We start from the raw sequence: 19,254 nt of genomic DNA on the forward strand, positions 1-19,254 counted from the left end.
AAAAAAAAACAGGACTGGCAATCAGCTGTGGGTTATATTCATGTGCAGCTTATTGTCACAAAATTACGATATTGGTAATAACAACAAGTGTCCCTTCTGACTGCCTAGCTCCAGACGTTACCTCTGCCTTATGGTCCCATCTATCAGGTGTCTGGCATCTCCCTGGTGCATGCTTCTCCTCCAGCTCTTGGGTTTTGCTGAAAGAGATGTCCTTGCCCTGCTGGGTGGGCGCCCCTGCCCATGCCAGCCGCCTCACCCCGCTCTCTGCCCCTCTGGCTGGCCACGCAGATCCAGCCGAAGATGCCCAATGGAGGCGGCCGCTGGCTGGAGGCACTCTCTAGTGAGAGAAGTGCTGCAGTCAGCTTGCCTCTTTCGATAAATCCACGGCTCTATTAATAGCTGGCTCTGCTAGCGGGGAGCTGGGCCTGGGCGGAGGGAAACGAAGGGGGAGGGAGAAGCCCGGATGCTTGGGATGTCCTGGGCATAGGGCACAGATGGGGTGAGGGGAAGGGATGCAATTTGCCAGGGAACAATTAGAGGAAGCGAGCTGGTCTTGTGGTAGCCAGCATGACTTGTCCCCTTAGCTAAGCAGGGTCTGCCCTGGTTGCATATGAATGGGAGACTTGATGTGTGAGCCCTGTAAGATCTTCCCCTGAGGGGATGGAGCCACTTTGGGAAGAGCGGAAGGTTCCAAGTTCTCTCCTTGGCATCTCCAAGAGTGGTTAGAGCATTGGGGTTAGAGTGTTGGACTAGGACTAGGAAGACCCGAGTTCAAATCCCCATTCAACCATGGAACTCACTGGGCGACTCTGGGCCAGAGTTGTATCTCTCAGCCTAACCTATCTCTCATGTATCTCTCAGCCTAACCTACCACACAGGGCTGTTGTGAGGATAAAAATAAGCATGTACACTGAGCTTCTTGTACCTCTGAGCTCCTTGGAGGAAGAGCGGGATATAAATGTTAAAAAAGAAAACAAAAGAAAAATATAGGGTTGTGAGAGACTCCTGCTTCTAACCTTTGAGAAGCAAGCCACTGCCAGTCTGGGTAGACAATACTGAGCAAGATGGACCTATGGTCTGACTCTGTATATGGCAGCTTCCTATGTTCCTAATAAAAGGGAGATGGCTTGGGGGTGCACCCAGTGGTATTATATTCCTTCTTATAAGCCCTGCTACAGCTAAATGAGAAAAGAGAGTCCAAGGGAAAGTAGAACCGCGACTGGGTTCATTCTCAACATAGGAACAAACATAGGAAGCTGCCTTCTACTGAGTCAGACAATCAGTCCACCTGGGTCAGTATTGTTTACACAGACTGGCAGAATCTCTTCCAGGGTTACAGGCAGGAGTCTCTCTCAGACTCATACATAAGATAGGTGTGCAATCTGTAAATTGTGGCAACCGAAATATTAGTGGTGGCCTTTCTTGAACATAGGAATATAGGAAGCTGCCTTGTACTGAGTCAGACCATTTCGGGATTGTCTACACAGTCTACCCAGCCTGGCAGCAGCTTCTCCAAGGTTACAGGCAGGAGTCTCTCCCAGCCCTCTCTTGGAGATGCCAGGGAGGGAACCTGGGATCATCTGCATGCATGCAGGCAGGCGCCTTTCCCAGAGCAGCCCCATACCCTGAGGGGAATATCTTACAGTGCTCATGCATGTAGTATCCCATTCAAATACAAACCAGGGCAGACCCTGCTTAGCAAAGGGGCAATTCCCACTTGCTACCGCATGACCAGTTCAATAATGTTGTCCACAACCCAGCCTTTCCCCAAGCCCTGCAATTCCTCGAAACGATGCTCTCAATTCCATGGGCCCTCTTACAGCAACCCCATTTCTCCGGGAGGCATTATGGGCGGAGAGCAAGGAAGCCTTTGGCTTGATTCCATTTTCTTTACTAGTAACAGTGACTGACATACCACACAAGTGTCTGTCAGCCCAATAATGTTGCCCAACTATAAAAAATAATATTACATAAGAGAAGGTCCATTGGAAATAAAGGGTTTACTCCTGTGTAATATTTGTGCATTTTTGTTGGTTTGTATGCATGCAACATTACTGGGCTGATGTTATCCCCTGCTCACTGAGCAAAGAGGCACTTTTTAAAGTGGTGATTCTCTTTATTTAGCAGGGGGAGAGCAACTGGCCCTATCTGTCCCCAGCACAACATCCCTCCAGTGGCTATTGCCGGTGTCTGGCCTATGCTTCTTTTTTAGATTGTGAGTCCTTTGCGGACAGGGAGCTATTGTATTTATTTATTTATTTATTTATTTATTTATTTATATCTATGTAAACCGCTTTGGGAACTTTTGTTGAAAAGCGGTATATAAGTATTCATCATATTCCTATTTGTACGTACCCTTGCGCAGTATATCAGTCCCAATGGACTGATATAGGACCAACAAATGGCAGTACTTTTTCACACAACGCATAATCAACTTGTGGAATTCACTGCCACCAGATGTGGTGACAGCCAACAACCTGGATGGCTTTAAGAAGGGTTTGGACAACTTCATGGTCTCTCAACGGCTACTAGTCGGAGGGCTATAGGCCACCTCCAGCCCCAAAGGCAGGATGCCGCTGAGTACCAGTTGCAGAGGAGTAACAGCAGGAGAGAGGACATTCCCTCAACTCCTGCCTGTGGCTTTCAGCGGCATCTGGTGGACCACTGTGCGCAACAGGACGCTGGACTGGATGGGCCTTGGGCCTGATCCAGCAGGCCTGTTCTTATGTTCTTAACGCCTCTTAAAAACTGACATGTGTGGCAATCTTACTACTATTGCTGCTGCTTTTCACAAAAAGTTCTCAAAGTGGTTTACGTAGAAAACAAACAGGAAGATGGACCCCTGTTCCCAAAGGGCTCGCAGTCTAAAAAGAATCACAAGCTAGATGCCAGAACCACTGGAGGGACGCTGTGCTGGGGTTGGATAAAGCCAGTTGCTCTCCCACTGCTAAATACAAGAGAATCACCACTTTAAAAGGTGCCTCTCTGCTCAGTTAGCAGACATTAACACAAGCATTTTGCTTTCCATTAGGCTGAGAAACAGGTTCAACCCTGCTTAGCAGAGGCAACAATTTGTGCTCAATTACCACAAGACCGGCTCTCCTCCAGCGAGAAGTGCACCATCTGATTTCCCTGATCATATTTTTCAACTTTAGGTCTCTAAAGAGAATAAAGCATAAACCTGTCCACTGAGCCTGGCTTGACAACCATTGCATACAGGCAGGAGTCTCTCTCAGCCCTACCTGGAGATGCCAGGGAGGGAACTTGGAACCTTCTGCATGCAAGCAGGCAGATGTTCTGCCCAGAGAGGCCCCATCCCCTAAGAGGAATATCTTACAGTGCTCACATGTAGTCTCCCATTCAAATGCAAACCAGGGCAGACCCTGCTTAGCAAAGGGGAAAATCCATGCTTGCTACCACAAGACCAGTACAGGATGCCTCTGCACAATGTGGCTCAGCAAGTTGCTTACTCCAGTGGATAATAATTAATTTAAGCCCCAGCTACCTAATGGCGCAGTGGGGAAATAACTTACTGGGCTGCCGGCTGGAATCCCTGCTGTTATATCGGGCAGCAGCAATATAGGAAGATGCAGAAAGGCATCATCTCATACTTTGTGGGAAATGGCAATGGCAAACCCCTCCTGTATTCTACCAAAGACAACCACAGGGCTCTGTGGGCGCCAGGAGTCGAAATCGACTTGACGGCACATTTTACTTACTTTACCCATGGGCAGAGATTTCTAACGAACTGAGAGCCACAGAGTTTGTCGAGACACAGTCCTTCCAAACACGCATACCCGATCATTGTGTCTCAAAGGACACGAGACATGCCATTCTGTCACAACACATACCTTTTACTTTTCTGTTATTAATGATCTGGTTGACGAAAAGACACGCCACCCCAATGCAAATAAATCCACATGCCTTGCCTTCACACAAGCACTTCTGATCAACACTCATTGACAACCTACGCCAGGATTGAATAACTCTCGCCCCCCAGCGGTCGCTGGACTATTTATTTGATTTATATACTGCCCTTCCAAAAATGGCTCAGGACTACAACTCTCGTCATCCCAACTGATCATGGTGGCAGGGGATGAGGGGAATTGTAGTCCCATAGGAGTTGGGAGGCCAACATTGTGTAGCACTGACCTATTTTTCAACCACTGATTCATTAAAAGGGTGGGGGGGATATTCCTTAGTGTAATAATGGGGAGAGGGGTTATGCCCTGAAATAAGAAAAAGACAAGCAAATCCAAAGCAAGAGCTTGTTACAGCTCATGCCTTAGTGCACGAAGGAGCAGTTACTTTTACTATCGCCTGCCTCTCCTCTGAAGTTAATATAGCCAGACACGCTCCAGCCTGAGGAATGTAGTCAAAAGCCATGACGCACCCAGCCAACATACACCTTCAAAGTCAGAGCTGTACAAAGACCGTCAACCTTATTCAGATGTGTCATCTCCTTTTCCTAATGTGCTTTTCCATGCGCAGACGCCCAGGGGCACATGGACCCTTGCATCACACAGATGGGAAAGGTTGGCCTCAGGCACCAACAAGAATGCTGCCCCGGCTCCCAGATTTTCTCGAGACAGGTCAGCCCCTAAGAACAGCCCTGCAGGATCAGGCCCAAGGGAGCCCATCTAGTCCAGCATCCTGTTTCCACAGAGACCAACAGATGCCTCTGGGAAGCCCACAGGCAAAGGGCAAGAGATGCCCTCTCTCCTGCTGTTGCTCCCCTGCAGCTGGTATTGAGAGGCAGCTTGCCTCTGAGGCTGGAGGAGGCCCATAGCCCTCGGACTAGTAGCCCTTGAGAGACTTGTCCTCCATGAATTATCTAAGCCCTTCTTAAAGCTGTCCAAGCTAGTACCTGTCACTATATTTTGTGGCAGAGAATTCCATAGAGAAATCATGTGCTATGTGAAAAGGTACTTCCTTTTGATGGTCCTAAATTTCTTCCATGGGATGACCCCTCATTCTAGTGTTATGTGAGAGGGAGAAAACAGATACATAGATAGAAATAAATAGATGAAATGGCTCCCTGCACTCCAAAGGGCTCACAATCTAAAAAAGAAACATAACATAACATAAGAAACATAACATAACATAAGAAACATAACATAAGAAACATAACATAAGAAACATAACATAAGAAACATAACATAAGAAACATAACATAAGAAACATAACATAAGAAACATAACATAAGAAACATAACATAAGAAACATAAGATTTTTCTCTGTCCACGGTCTCCACACCATGCATAATTTCATAGTCCTCTCCATTGTTGTTTTTTCTAAACTAAAAAGCCCAAGGTGTTCTAATCTTACTTAGTAAGGGAAGTGCTCCAGGCCCCTGATCATCTTGGTTGCCTTCTTCTGCAACCAAGTTTTACAATGTCCTTTTCCAGTTTTACAATGTCCTTCTTAAGATATGGTGACCAGAACTGTACACAGTACTCCAAATGTGGCTGCTCCATAGATTTGTATAAGGGCATTATGCTATTAAAGATAAAGTGTGCTGTCGCGTCGGTGTCGACTCATGGCGACCACCTGTGGTTGTCTTTGATAGAATACAGGAGGGGTTGACCATTGCCATCTCCCGCACAGTATGAGATGCCTTTCAGCATCTTCCTGTATCGCTGCTGCCCGATATAGGTGTTTCCAATAGTCTGGGAAACATACCAGCAGGGATTTGAACCGGCAACCTCTGGCTTGATAATCAAGGTGGCTCTATTATGATATTAGCCGTTTTAAAGGGCCAATTCCATGTTTGGAATCATTAGGAAAGGGGATTGAAAATAAAACTGCTAATTATGATATTGATTGATTGATTAAGTGCCATCCAGTTGGTGTCAGCTCTTAGTGACCACATAGATAGATTCTCTCCAGGATGATCTGTCTTCAGCTTGGCCTTTAAGGTCTCTCAGTGGTGTATTCATTGCTGTCGTGATCGAGTCCATCCACCTTGCTGCTGGTCGTCCTCTTCTCTTTCCTTCCACTTTCCCCTGCTTTATGGACTTCTCAAGGGAGCTGAGTCCTCACATAATGTCTCCAAAGTATGATGGTTTGAGCCTGGTCATTTGTGCCTCGAGTGAAAATTCTGGATTGAAATTATGATATGAGCAGTTTTATTTTCAATCCCCTTTCCTAATGATTCCAAACATGGAATTGACCGTTTTCACTGCTGCTGCACTTTTCAATCAAAGTTCCGAAAGCAGTTTACATAGATAGAAAGAAAGAAATGAAATGGCTCCCTGCCCCCAAAAGGGCTCACAATCTAAAAAAGAGACATAAGATAGACACCAGAAACAGCCACTGGAAGGATGCTGTTCTGGGGATGGACAGGGCTAGGCTGAGAGTGAGTGACTAGTCCCAGATACCCAGTGAGTATCATGCAGAATGGAGATTTGAACCTAGGTCTCCCCAATCCTAGTCCAACACTCTAACCCACCACACCAGCTCACAATGCAAGGCTAAACTTTCTTCTGTCTAGGCTTGCAATCTGTCCATTTTTTGCTTGGATGGTATGAGGAACTGAATCCGTCCCGCCGCCCAGTTTTTGATCAGAACAAAATCTGGAAATGGCTAGAGTACGCAGGAGCGGAGGGAGGCCAGTGGCGGCCCAGGTTCTGCCGCCACCATGGCCCCCTAGCCTCTCCCCCTGCGTCTGACATCATATGCAGGGTGCATTTAGCCACGCCCCCATGTCTGATGTCAGATGTGGGGGCGTGGTTTAGCTCCCAAACGGGGCCACACAGTCCCATTTGGGAGCTAAATGATGCCCCCCCCCCAATGTCTGACATCAGACTTGGGGGCGGCCCCTGAGGGGCGGTGGCCCAGGTTCTTTGAACCTGACCGTTCAATGGTGGCTCCGCCCCGCCCCTGGGGTAGGGAAACAGGCTCGCTATGCAGTGTTTTCCCCTAGCTGCCCATGCCTCTTCTGTGTTTGGCTGCACAACCACACACACACACACACACACACACACACACACACACACCCGTGGCCCTCCTGCTCACAATGAGCTCCACTGGTCAGGAGCATGGGGGAAAGGAGAGAGACTTGGGAGGAAGGCAGTGAATTGATTAAAGCCTAATTGGTTAAAATCCAATGCTGTAGTGCTGTGGGGATGGGCAGGGACACAGTCTTGGTACTTTCCCCCTCCAGGGTCTCAGCAGGGATGCAAAGCCCTTGGCTTTCCACATGGAAATCATGTGCTGCTCTTGCTATTCCAGCTGTTTATTACCTTTCTTCCTGTCTTAGGAACATAGGAAGCTGCCTTATACTGAGTCAGACCATTGCTCCATACAGCTCAGTACTGCCTACACGGCCTGGCAGCGGCTTCTCCAAGGTTGCAGGCAGGAGTCTTTCCCAGCCTTTCCTGAAGATGCTGCCAGGGAGTGAGTCTGGGGCCTTTGGCACTCAAGTCCTACAGTGGACTAGTGTCAGGGCATCCTAAAATGAATGACAGAGAATGCTCACTGAACTTCACTGGTTCCTTCCAAATGGTCATCGGAATGTGTTGAATTTCTAAATGGCCGTTTGGAAGTAACCAGTGTATTTCAGTGGGCATTCTCTGTCATTCATACTAGTACATTCCCTAGAGTCTACATGATCCTGGACTTCTTGTAACAGAACCCCGCAAATTGTTGCATCTCTCTGAGGGGTGTGGCCATTGGGATGGGTGTGGCCATGGGGCGTGGCTGTCAGGGTGGGTGTGGCTATGGGGGCTGTCATGAAGGGCGCCTGGACTTCTGAATTTGCGACTACATCACTGTTGAAGTCCCCTCCACCACTCACGCTTGGCTCATGAGCTACTCTCCTGTGGAATCTCAATCTATGGACACACAGAGAAAGAGGAACCACAACAGCAAAGCGAGGATGGCTGAGTGGTCTAAAGCACTGCGTTCAGGTCGTAGTCTCCCCGGAGGTGCGAGTTTGAATCCCACTTCCGACAGCATGCATTTTGTGCAAGAGAGCCAGCACAGCACAGTGGTTAGAATGTTGGACTAGGACCGGGAAGGCCCGAGTTTGAATCCCCATACAACCATGAAACTCACTGGGTGGCTCAGGGCCAGTCATGTATCTCTCAGCCTAACCTACCTCACAGGGTTGTTGTGAGGATAAAAATAACCATGTACACCGCTCTGAGCTCATCAGAGGAAGAGCGGGATATATGTGTAAAAATTAATTAATTAATTAATTAATTACTGGCCTTCGCCAAGAATGTTTTCAAAACATTCAGGGATGGGGCCTTAGTTCAGTGGCAGAGCACCTGCCTTGCATGCAGAAGGTCCCCAGTTCAACCCCCGGCATCTCCAGGTAAGGCAAAATTCCTACCTGAAGCTCTGGAGAGCCGCTGCCAATCAGAGCAGACAGTACTGAGCCAGACAGACCAATGGTCTGACTCAGTAGAAGGCAACTTCCTATGATTAGCCTGCGATAAACCAAATGACAGCAGAGGAGGGCGGAGCAGATGGGAAGACACTGGCCAGATCTCACAATCCATTCCCTTCCCAACCCCTGTCTGTCTCTGCTCTGGGCCACCAAGAAGATAATAACAGAAACTGACCATAGCTAGACCACACCCCAAATCTATCTAGTCCAGTGAAGTGTTTTTGGTTCATCCATTCCTTGATCCAGGCCAGCTTTTGAATGGGGCTTTAGTCACTTAGATTCCAGTCTTGGGGTAGAGGCGGGGCTAACAAGCAGCGGCAGCAAGAGCACTGAAAGGAGGCGGGGCTAACAAAATAGAGGCGGGGCTAACAAACAGCCAGCAGCAAGAGCACAGAAAAGCAGTCTGCACCTGCCTCTCTGTAAATAATATCTATTTCATTAATAGATATTGGAGTCGGGCAGTATGTAAATAAAATAAATATATACATGAATAAATACATAAATTAAACTATCAATATTCCTGATTTCACTCCATTGCCTTGTCCTTGCATTGCACAACTCTTTCCCTGGGATTCTACATCCAGTAATCTCTTTGCAGCCCTGACCAGCATGATGCCTCCAGTAAGCTTTGTGGCAGAGCATGAATGCAACAGCCACGTACGCCCAGCATTTACTATTCCAAGGTATACTGCTTCTGGTCTTGGAGGCTCCATTGAGCTATCTCGGCTAAGAGCTGTTGAGAGGCCTATGCTCTATGGATTGGTCTAGTAATTTGTTTTAAAGGAGACATGGAGGGCTACACCACACAAGAAGGCAAAACAAAATAAACAAAGCATCAGGTTTTCCCCATCTTATCCTTTTTAAAAGCAAAGGTTAGGTTATTTATGGGATCTGGGGAATGTTCTCTCCAATTTTTTTCATCTGTGTGCAGAACTAGTTTTGTTCTGGGCAGCAGTATCAAGGCAGTGTGCGCACATGTGCATTCAGAGTGGGACCTCTGAGCGGACATCAAAAAACGTGAGCGCACAGACACATGCACACCTTAGAGGGAACACCTGGGGCAAGACACCATCATTGTGTGCCCCTACCTGCAACCCTACATTTGTCCCCCTACCCCAAGCCCCAGGACCCCTCCTCCCCAGGACTGGTCTGTACCAGCATGGCTCTGCTTCAAAATTCATCATTTCAACAGGAAAGCCTTGTTTCCCAGCACTAGCCATCTCTTGGCAGTGATGAAAGGCGAACAAACATCTTGCAGGAGCTGCTGAATCTAGAATGTGCTTCCCTTTAAAAACGGTGACATCCACAACCGCCATAACTTAAATGTTCACACAAAGACCAATAGAGCAAGCTCTTTTCTGGAAAGCATGGCGCTGACAGTCCCAAGCATTTCCATCAGGGGTTCTCAACCTTAGTCCTCAGATGTTGTTGGACTACAATGCCCATCATCCCCAGCCATAGTGGCCACAGGCCACTGTGGCTGGGGATGATGGGCATTGTAGTCCAAAAGCATCTGGGGACTAAGGTTGAGAAACCCTGCTTAACAGGCTTCTGTGCGATGGGGTGTTTAGCAATTGCTGTTATGGACCAGGCCTTTTCTGGGCAGTATTTGGAGAAATAAATCTGCACTTCGGTGTAGTAAACGGCAGACAGCTGCAGGATGAATTACAGTCGGACATGCTTTGACTGACTTCCACGATTACAGATGCCAGAAACCAGAGCGATATACATACATTTTAAATATCTATGGGCAGCTTCAAATAACCGCCGGCGAGTGTAAGTTGGAACATTTAGGCAAAATGTCAGTGAGCGGAAGCATGCGCTCCCAACGGATGTGACATCCAAGCCAATTTTTTTTTAAAAAAAGAAATTTGTTTTATATACTGTATCTATTATTAATGTTGTGAGCCACCCTGAGCAGTAGTTTACTGGAGGGGTGGGGCACAAATGAATGAATAAACAAACAAATAAAATAAACCTGCCAAAGTCCATTTCCCAAGATCTCCGCCCAACATCTTCCTGACATTCTCAACACAACTTTCAGATCTGGAGGACAGGAGTCATGAGGATGTAAAGTAGAGCATCTCGGAACCAGATTTGCAAAGGTTTGGATGTCCTCTTCCCCCAGGTGCATGGACTGTGCCAGGCCCTGACATTTTACCTAAACGTTTCTGACTTATAGACCTACTGGCATAGGTAGGTCTATAGATCTGCAAACCTGTACCTATCTATATGTAGAGAGAAAGAGATCTAAAGATACATATGCATACTTTTCTGCAACATACATATGCAAAACTCCTTAACTCAGGAGTTCTCAAACCTGGGTCCCCAGATGTTGTTGGACTACAACTCCCATCATTCCCAGCCACAATGGCCTTCGGCAACATCTGGGGACCCAAGCTGGAGAACGGCTGCCATAACTTGGCAACCTGTTTGTTTGCTTTAATCAACAATCCAGATGACATACGATGGGGCACCCAATCCAGATGACTCTTTCCGATGTAGCAAGGGTTCCCAAGCCTGGGTCTCCAGATGCCATTGACTACAACTCCCATCATCCATGGCCAAGGCTGTGGATGATGGGAGTTATAGTCCAAGCCTGGAAACCTTCGCTATGTAGGATGGAGCCCCACACGTGTGGAAGAAAGGGATCTGGGAGCAGAGGATGGAAGAAGGTGGCCAAAAAAAAAAAAAAAAAAAGGATTTCCAGCACAGGAAGTACCCGCCTCTTCCTCCCCACTGCCAGGTTCACCCTACTGTCACTCACCTTGGAGCTCCTCCCTACACAGCTCCCCTCTGCCACTGATTTCCCATCACCGCCACAGCATGAAGTCAGGTGTGCAGAAAAGAATTCTCCTCTGCTGACCAATCCCTTCCCCTTCCCAGCATGCTCTCTGTCTCCAGCCACACCTTCACTCCTTGATGCCATCTCCTACACCCTCTCTCTATATATATTGGGGTTGGGGGGTGAGGGGAATGGAATCAGGATCGTGTCCAGGCTGTTGTTTTGCCCTAAGCTGGACATCCCGAAAAGCATCTTTAAGCCTACGGTGGGCACCCCACCTCTAGCATCAAGGCTGCTGCCCTCCATTTTAACTCTGGGCCCATGTTGCCAGGGTTGGGGGGTGGCGAGGGGGACCACACCCACATCCAGGGGCCTCCTTCTCCCGAGTCACAAACTGCAGGCAGGCACGAGCTGCCAGCTTCCTCCCCCCCCCCACCATGTACATCCCTACCACAAAAATCACGGGATGTCAAGCATCAGCTCAGACACAGCAGTCCCTTGGCATGGGCGGGGGGTGGGTGGGAAGAGGCGAGGGGGCAGGTGCCCCTTGATAGCTCTGGACCACTCCCCCCCCCCCCACAGCTCTGGCAGGGGATTCACCGGCTGCGAGACAGACCCGCTCGTAGCAGCATCTCCCCACTCCCGACATCAGCAGCAAGGCTCCACCCCACCGCGAAGACATCTCCCCCACCCCCCAACCGAGCCCCCTGCGAGCCTCTGTAGCCGTCCCTCCCCCCCTCCGTCCATCCGGCAGGAGCCCCCAGGGATCCCTGGCACATTAGATGCTGCCCCCCTCCCCATGAAAGCCTTTCCCCCTAATTGGGCACAGCTCCCTAGGGAAGGGCTGTGCCATCTGGCAGGTCCTATGCCAGGGAAGACGGTGGTGGTGGTGGGGGGTCTCCAGTGGCAGCCGGCTTGTGGTGGGGGGGGCTCAGGGCTGGGCTGGCCGGCTGAGCTCAGCTGGATCGGAGACAAAGGCCAAAACACAAGAACACACACACACAAAACACCCACCCAGACAAAGGCAGGGCAGGGGAGCGGCGAATGCTGAGCCTACCTCGATGCAGAGGAGCTTGGAGCCAGCTGGCATCCAGATGAGGGGTGCCCGGCTGGCAGGGGGGACCAGGAGCTGGGGGAGCTGCATGGTCCCCAGCTCCTTCGGCTGCCACCACGGTCGCTTTGGGGAGCCGGCGAGGTGCAGGCACATAGGCGCGCACACACACATGCACACACACACAGACACACACCCAGAGACCGAGCTGGCTGTGCTGCTGAATACATCACAGTGTCGGCCAGTGGCGGAGATGGGGGGGTGGGGCGGCAGGGAATGGCTCCCCCCACCCCGGCTTCGCTAAGTCAAGTGCAGCTGGCTGCTCCGAGGGAGAAATATTCCAGCCCCCTCTCCGCATTTCCCCACTCTCTGCACGTCTCTCAGTAGCCCCTCACCGGTTGTCAACAGCCCCATCCGCTGAGCTGCCTGGCACCACAGAGTGCTCAAGGGCGGCTTCGGTCCCTGGCCAGCCGGATACACAGTACCCGGGAGGGGTCAGGCCGTCAGCTAGCCCCACACGTGCATGCACATGCACACACCCCAAATGTCAAATTCTGCCCCAAGGAAATTGAGTCCAAGACACGATGCGCCTTAAACATGCGTTACCACCTGGACAATGGAAGCAGAACTGGAAAATAGCACAGCAAAAATGAAAGTCCTCGGGAGTGGGAGAAAGAGGCAGAGGGCAATGGGAGAAAGAGGCACAGGGGAGGCATTTCTTAATTTACTTCTGCTCTTCTAGATGAGAGGCACTGGCCGCCCTTTTATTCTCAAAACAACCTTGTGGGGTAGGCTGGACAGAAAGATCGTGCCTGGCTGGAGGTCACCCACTACATCTTATAGTTGAAGGAGGATTCGAACCCAGGACCACTTGGTGCTATCTTTAATGCTAGGAGGAGAGCTGGTCTTGGGGCAAGGTAAAGTGCCATCAAGTCGATTTCGACTCCTGGAGCCCACAGAGCCCTGCGGTTGCCTTTGGTAGAATACAGGAGGGGTTTATCATTGCCTCCTCCATGCAGTATGAGATGATGCCTTTCAGCACCTTCCTATATCACTGCTGCCCAATATAGTACCAGCGGGGATTTGAACCGGCAACCTTCTGCCAGTTAATCAAGCATTTTCCAACTGTACCACTTAAGGTGGTGGTCTTGGGGTTAGGGTTAGCATGAATTTTTCCCTTTGCTAAGCAGCATCTGCCCTGACCAGCATTTGAATGTGAATGGAATATCTGAATACCTTAGTGCTTACATGTGTAAGCACTATTCCCCTTATATTCCCTTAGGGGGTGGGGACGCTCTGGGAAGAGCACCTACATGCTTGCATGTAGAAGGCTCCAAGTTCCCTTCCTGGTATCTCCAAGATCAGGCTGAGAGAGATTCCTGCCTGCAACCTTGGAGAAGTCACTGCCAGTCTGTGAAGACAATACTGAGCGAGATGGACCAATGGTATGACTCTGACTCGGTATAAGGCAGCTCCCCATGTTCTTAATGCATGTACCACAGCACTACGCTGGCTCCAAGAGAGACTGACACAAAAATAGAGCAGCCAAAGAAGAACTAAAACCCCCAAAGAGCAAGATGGGGAACTGTACAAGACACTAAACTTCCATCCACAAATCACAGGAAGCTAGGCCCAGCCCCTTTCTGGTTTTCCATCTCTGGCAGGTACTGTCTGGATGTTTTCTTCAGGTTTTTCTTCAAAACCATGAGAACTAACTACTTGGATTTTACAAATAAATAGCAATGCTGTTTTTCTCAGGATGCCCACATACAGTGTTCCCTCTAAGGCATGTGCTCATGCGTTGTTGCTTTTTAATGTCCGTTCAGTCATTTTTAGATCTCGCTCAGGTTGAATCAGGAAGGTCCCACTCTGAATGCACGTGCACACACACACTGCCTTGATACTGCTGCCCAGAACAAAACTCGTTCCACACAGAGATGGGGAAAAATTAGAGGGACCACTGACCATGTCTCTTCTAAAAATTCTGCACATCTATGAGTCAACTTAGGCCACTTAATGGTGCAGCAAGGAAATAACTGGACTGGCAAGCCAGAGGTTGCTGGTGCAAATCCCTGCTGGTGAAACACCTATATCGGGCAGCAGCGATATAGGAAGATGCTGAAAGGCATCATCTTATACTGCGCGGGAGATGGCAATGGTCAAAACCTGCCCCCACCCCGTATTCGACCAAAGAAAATCACAGGGCTCTGTGGGCGCCAGGTGTCGACATCGACTTGATGGCACAACTTTACCTTTATGGATCAGCTTGCAGAGAGGCAGAGCGAACATAAGAACAGCCCTGCTGGATCAGGCCCAAGGCCCAACTAGTGCAGTATTCTGTTTCACACAGTGGCCCACCAGATGCCTCTGGGGAGCCCATAGGCAGGATTTGAGGGCATGCCAAGGAGTTGATGCATCCAACATTGAGGATGCAACTGATCTGGGCAACCACAGTGGCCCTGTGTGTGTGCAGGGGCTTGGTGGATTGAAACCAGCATCTAAGGACCCTGGAACAGCAGCCTAATCTGCAAGCCATGGCCATCCCAAAAAGGAGGCAGGCTGTGATGTTCCTCCCACGCCACCTTCTCTCAGTTATTCTTGGTAACAGAAGCATCTGCAGTCATTCCCCCAAAGATTCATAGTCCTTGTGATGACGGTAAACAGCAAACCGAAATGTTTCTTGAAACAAAAGATGCAGAAAATGGGACTAAAAGTTCCTACACACACATGGACCTTCCCCGAATCGATGGGGTCTTCGCTCTGTGGCAGAGCATCTGCTTCCTATACAGGAGGTCCCGGGCAGTGTTCCCTCTAAGAGGGATTCCCCAATGTTGTTGACTACAACTCCCATCATCCCCATCCACAATGGCCAAGGATTATGGGAGTTGTAGTCAATCATCTGGGGACCCAAGCATTGCTCCCTCTAAGAGAGATTCTCAGATGTTGTTGACTACAACTCCCAGAATCCCCAAGCAAAAGCCTCTGCAGCTGGCGATTCTGGGAACATCTGGGAATCTCTCTTAGAGGGAACAGTGGTACCAGGTTTAGTCCCTGGCAGTATCTCCAGGTAGGGCAGGGCAAGACTCCTGTCTGAAAACTTCAGAGAGCTGCTGCCAGTCAGTGTACACAGTGCTGAGCTAGATGGACCAATTGATTATCTGACTTGTTCTAAGGAGGTTTCCTATGTTCCTAGTCTTTGGCCAGTTGCAGATTTTGTGCTAGTTGGCCTACCCATCATCCGATTAAAAACCAGGATGTACACATCCAGTATCCTATCAGCAACATTCAGCATACTCACCGGGGGGAAATGTCCAAATGGCCCACATGCACCTACGTAGAGCCTTGATGGATCAGCCCAAGGCTCATCTAGTCCAGAATCCAGTTTCCCACAGGGGTCCATCAGATGCCTCTGGGAAGCCCACAAGCAGGAGAGGAAGGCATACCCCCTCTCCTGCTGTTGCTTCCCTGCAACTGGTACTCACAGGCATCCTGCCTCTGAACCTGAAGGTCGGTAGCCTATAGCCTGTAACTATCAGGACTAGTAGCCACTGACATGCCAGAAATGGGAGGAGAGCAAGCATGATTTGTCCCCTTAGCTAAGCAGGGTCCACCCTGGTTGCATATCAGTGGGAGACCCATATGTGTGAGCACTGTAAGATCTTCCCCTTAGGGGATGGAGCTGCTCTGGGAAGAGCATCTGCATGCAGAAGGTTCCAAGTTCCCTCCTTGGCATCTCCAGGATAGGGCTGAGAGAGAAGTACTTCTTTTTCTCCCGCCAATCAGTTTCATGGGATGACCGCTGGTTCCAGTGTTGGGAGAGAAGGAGGAAATCTCTCCACACGATGCGTAATTTTATCATTCTTATCATGCTCCATCTTGGTGGTGTTTTTTCTAAACTAAAAAGCCCCCAAACTCTTGTTAAGGAAAGTACTTCACCCCCTGATCATTATGGTTGCTCTGTCCTGCACCACCAACAACATTCTTTTGGAGACGTGGTGACCAGAACTGGACACATGATGAGAAAAAAATTACTCAGAGTAGTCCCATTGAAAACACCTAATTAGCCACTGAGGGCAGCAGGACCGGCCTATCAGGGATCTTCTCATGTAGCTCTTGCTTGGGCCCGGAAGTTTTTATTTTTAGAAATTAATATCTACTGCAAGGTCATGCTTTTAGAAATTAAAATCTCTGTGGCCAGCTCACGCATTCTACAGCTACTTATTTATTATTTATTCATTAATTCGAATTCTATACTCTAAATCATTGTAAACCGCTTAGAGAGCTCCGGCTATAAAGCGGTATATAAATGTAAGTGCTAAGTAAGTGCTATACCGCCCTTCAAAAAATGGCTCAGGGCGGTTTACACAGAGAGATGATAAATAATTAAGATGGATCCCTGTCCACAAAGGGCTCACAATCTAAAAAGAAACATGATCGACACCAGCAGCAGTCACTGGAGGTGCTGGGGGTGGATAGAGCCAGTTACTCTCCCCCTGCTAAATAAAGAGAATCACCATGTTAAAAGGTGCCTCTTTGCCATTTTAGCAGGGGTTAGGGTTACTTAGTAACATAGGAAGCTGCCATATCCTGAGTCAGACCATTGGTTCATCTAGCTCAGTATTGTCTTCCCAGACTGGCTGCAGCGTCTCCAAGGTTGCAGGAAGGAATCTCTCTCAGATCTATCTTGGAGATGCTGCCAGGGAGGGAACTTGGAACCTTCTGCTCTTCCCAGAGTGGCTCCATCCCCTGAGGGGAAGATCTTACAGTGCTCACACTTCTAGTCTCCCTTTCATATGCAACCAAGGTGCATCTTGCTTAGCTAAGGGGACAAGTCATGCTTGCTACTACAAGACCATAATTATAATCCTGCAGCGCATAATTAATCTATGCAGTTCTCTGTCACGGGAAGTGGTGATGATGGCCACTAGCCTGGATGGCTTTAAAGGGGGCTTATACAAATTAATGGAGGACAGGTGGCTACTAGTCTGGGGGCTATAAGCCATCACCATCCATAGAGGCACAATGCCTCTCAATACCAGTTGCAGGGAGCAACAGCAGGAGAGAGGGCATGCCCTCACCTCTTGGCTGTGGGCTTCTCAGGGGCATCTGGTGGGCCACTGTGTGGAACAGGATACTGGACTCGAATGGCCCTGGACTAGATGGGTCTGATCCAGCAGGACTGTGCTTACATTCTTTATTAGCAAGGATACTGGCAATAGTGGCTCAACCTAACAAGCCAGAGGGGTGCCAAAGTTTGCTCCCCTCCCTCAGGTTGTGGGCACAATCAGGCTGTGGGCTCAGAGTGCAGATAAGCAGGTGGACAGAGCTAGTTGACTAGCACAGGGGCAATTCTAGGGGTCTGTGTGGCCCCCTTAGGTTTTTTCTTCAGATTTTTTGAACACCAGTGTATCTGCAAGTCATCCTGAGTCTGCTGGCATCTCCCACTTGCCTGCTGGCTCTCTGGTTCGCCCCGAAGTATCACAACATTTTCAGCTCTTTTGGAATTAATAGATAGAACTGTGCTCAGTGGAGCTTACTCCCAGGTAACCATTCCTAGGCTTGCAGAGAAGAGAGGGGAGCAAAGGTGGAAGTGGGTTTTGAAAGAGAACTCGACAATTTGACATCTCTGCCACATGGCTGTCAAAAATGCTGTCAATCTGCCCTCTCCCGCCATCCTTCTCCACTCCCGGTTATATATTTTTGGAAATGAGGTTTTCAGTAAAGAAGTTAACCACCAGCAAATCAACTACACAGAGATATATCAGGCCATCAAAGATGCGTTACAGGAGAGAAGAGACACTGTTGTCAGAAGCCAGATCAACACCTCTTCCAAAAATGAATGAAAAAGCTACCCAGTGATTGCTAAAGAAAGCAGCCGTTTGCTTTCCTTCACATATCCTGGCCCATTTCAGCAACATGACAAATCTTTGACAATCATTCATTAAGAGAGAGGCCAATCAGCTTAAACTACTGATAGAAGCGGTTTGGGAAGAAAAATGTTTACGTGTCAGAAATGAGCAGCGTAAATAAATCTGGCACCAAATCGGATTGTGTTTTATTGACTATCCGTTTTGCACACTTCAAGAAAACAATCCATGCATTAGCTATCTGATTGTTTCACCCTTTCTCTACTCTCTGCCAGGGTTTCCTAGATGGCTGAAAGTGAGGCTTCTCTCTAAGAGACCAATATTCTAACATCGCCTGCTCTGAGTAAAGGTAAATGTAAAGAGTGCCGTCAAATCGATTTTGACTCCTGGCGCCCAGAGCCCTGTGGTTTTCTTTGGTAGAATACAGGAGGGGTTCACCATTGCCTCCTCCCCTACAGAATGAGATGATACCTTTCAGCATCTTTCTATATCGCTGCTGCCCGATATAGTACCAGCGGGGATTCAAACCAGCAACCTTCTGCTTGTTAGTCAAGCATTTCTCCGCTGTGAGATGAGTGCTCAGCCTCAATTCCCCAACTGTAAAATGGGTACATCGTGAGGATTAGAACTATTAAGACCATTTTTGAAAACTATTATCCTGATCAAGTATTGCATTTTGAAATTGTAGTGGGGTGATTATCAGGGGTGAAGAAATGTCGGCTCAGTTTATCAGCCAGACAAAATATTTTACTCGTCAAGCTATGTTGATACATTACTCTTCGGGACTTTTTTCACTCATCAGGCATCATTTTCCACTCGTCACAGACTAGTAGCCTAGTGGATTTCTGCAGCCCTGGTGATTATATACAATATTTTCATCTGCTAACCAGGAAAGAGGTGCCTTTTAACATGGTGGATTTTTTATTTTAGCAGGGAAAGAGCAACTCTCCCTGTTCATCCCAGCCCAGCCTCTCTCCCAGTGGCTGTTGTGAGTGTCTCCCTTGGGTTTCTTTTTAGAGCGTGAGTCCCTTGGGGACAGGGAACCAACTTCTCATTTATTTGCTATGTAAAAAGCTTTGATAACCTTTTTGTGGAAAAGGAATGTACACATATTCTTAAAATAACAACAGCAGTAATAATAGCCAACATCCTAATG

The 19,254-nt window shown here is 48.6% G+C and overlaps 1 protein-coding gene across 17 annotated transcripts in view; it reads right to left on the reverse strand.

Annotated features, from left to right (window-relative positions):
- The window catches only part of CELF6 (CUGBP Elav-like family member 6), a 243,916-nt gene that overhangs the window by 136,519 nt on the left and 88,143 nt on the right, over positions 1 to 19,254 (reverse strand). For 2 of the 17 annotated variants that reach the window (XM_053272154.1, XM_053272153.1), the window contains exon 1: positions 12,238 to 12,456. The exons of the other annotated variants lie outside the window; for them this stretch is intronic. In XM_053272154.1, the coding sequence (XP_053128129.1) occupies positions 12,238 to 12,405 (168 nt within the window). In that variant the 5' untranslated portion in view covers positions 12,406 to 12,456. Of the gene's footprint in view, positions 1 to 12,237; positions 12,457 to 19,254 lie in introns of those variants that run through there. 17 annotated transcript variants of the gene reach the window in all.

Source organism: Hemicordylus capensis, chromosome 10, assembly GCF_027244095.1.
Source record: "Hemicordylus capensis ecotype Gifberg chromosome 10, rHemCap1.1.pri, whole genome shotgun sequence".
In the NCBI taxonomy this organism is placed as follows: domain Eukaryota; kingdom Metazoa; phylum Chordata; class Lepidosauria; order Squamata; family Cordylidae; genus Hemicordylus; species Hemicordylus capensis.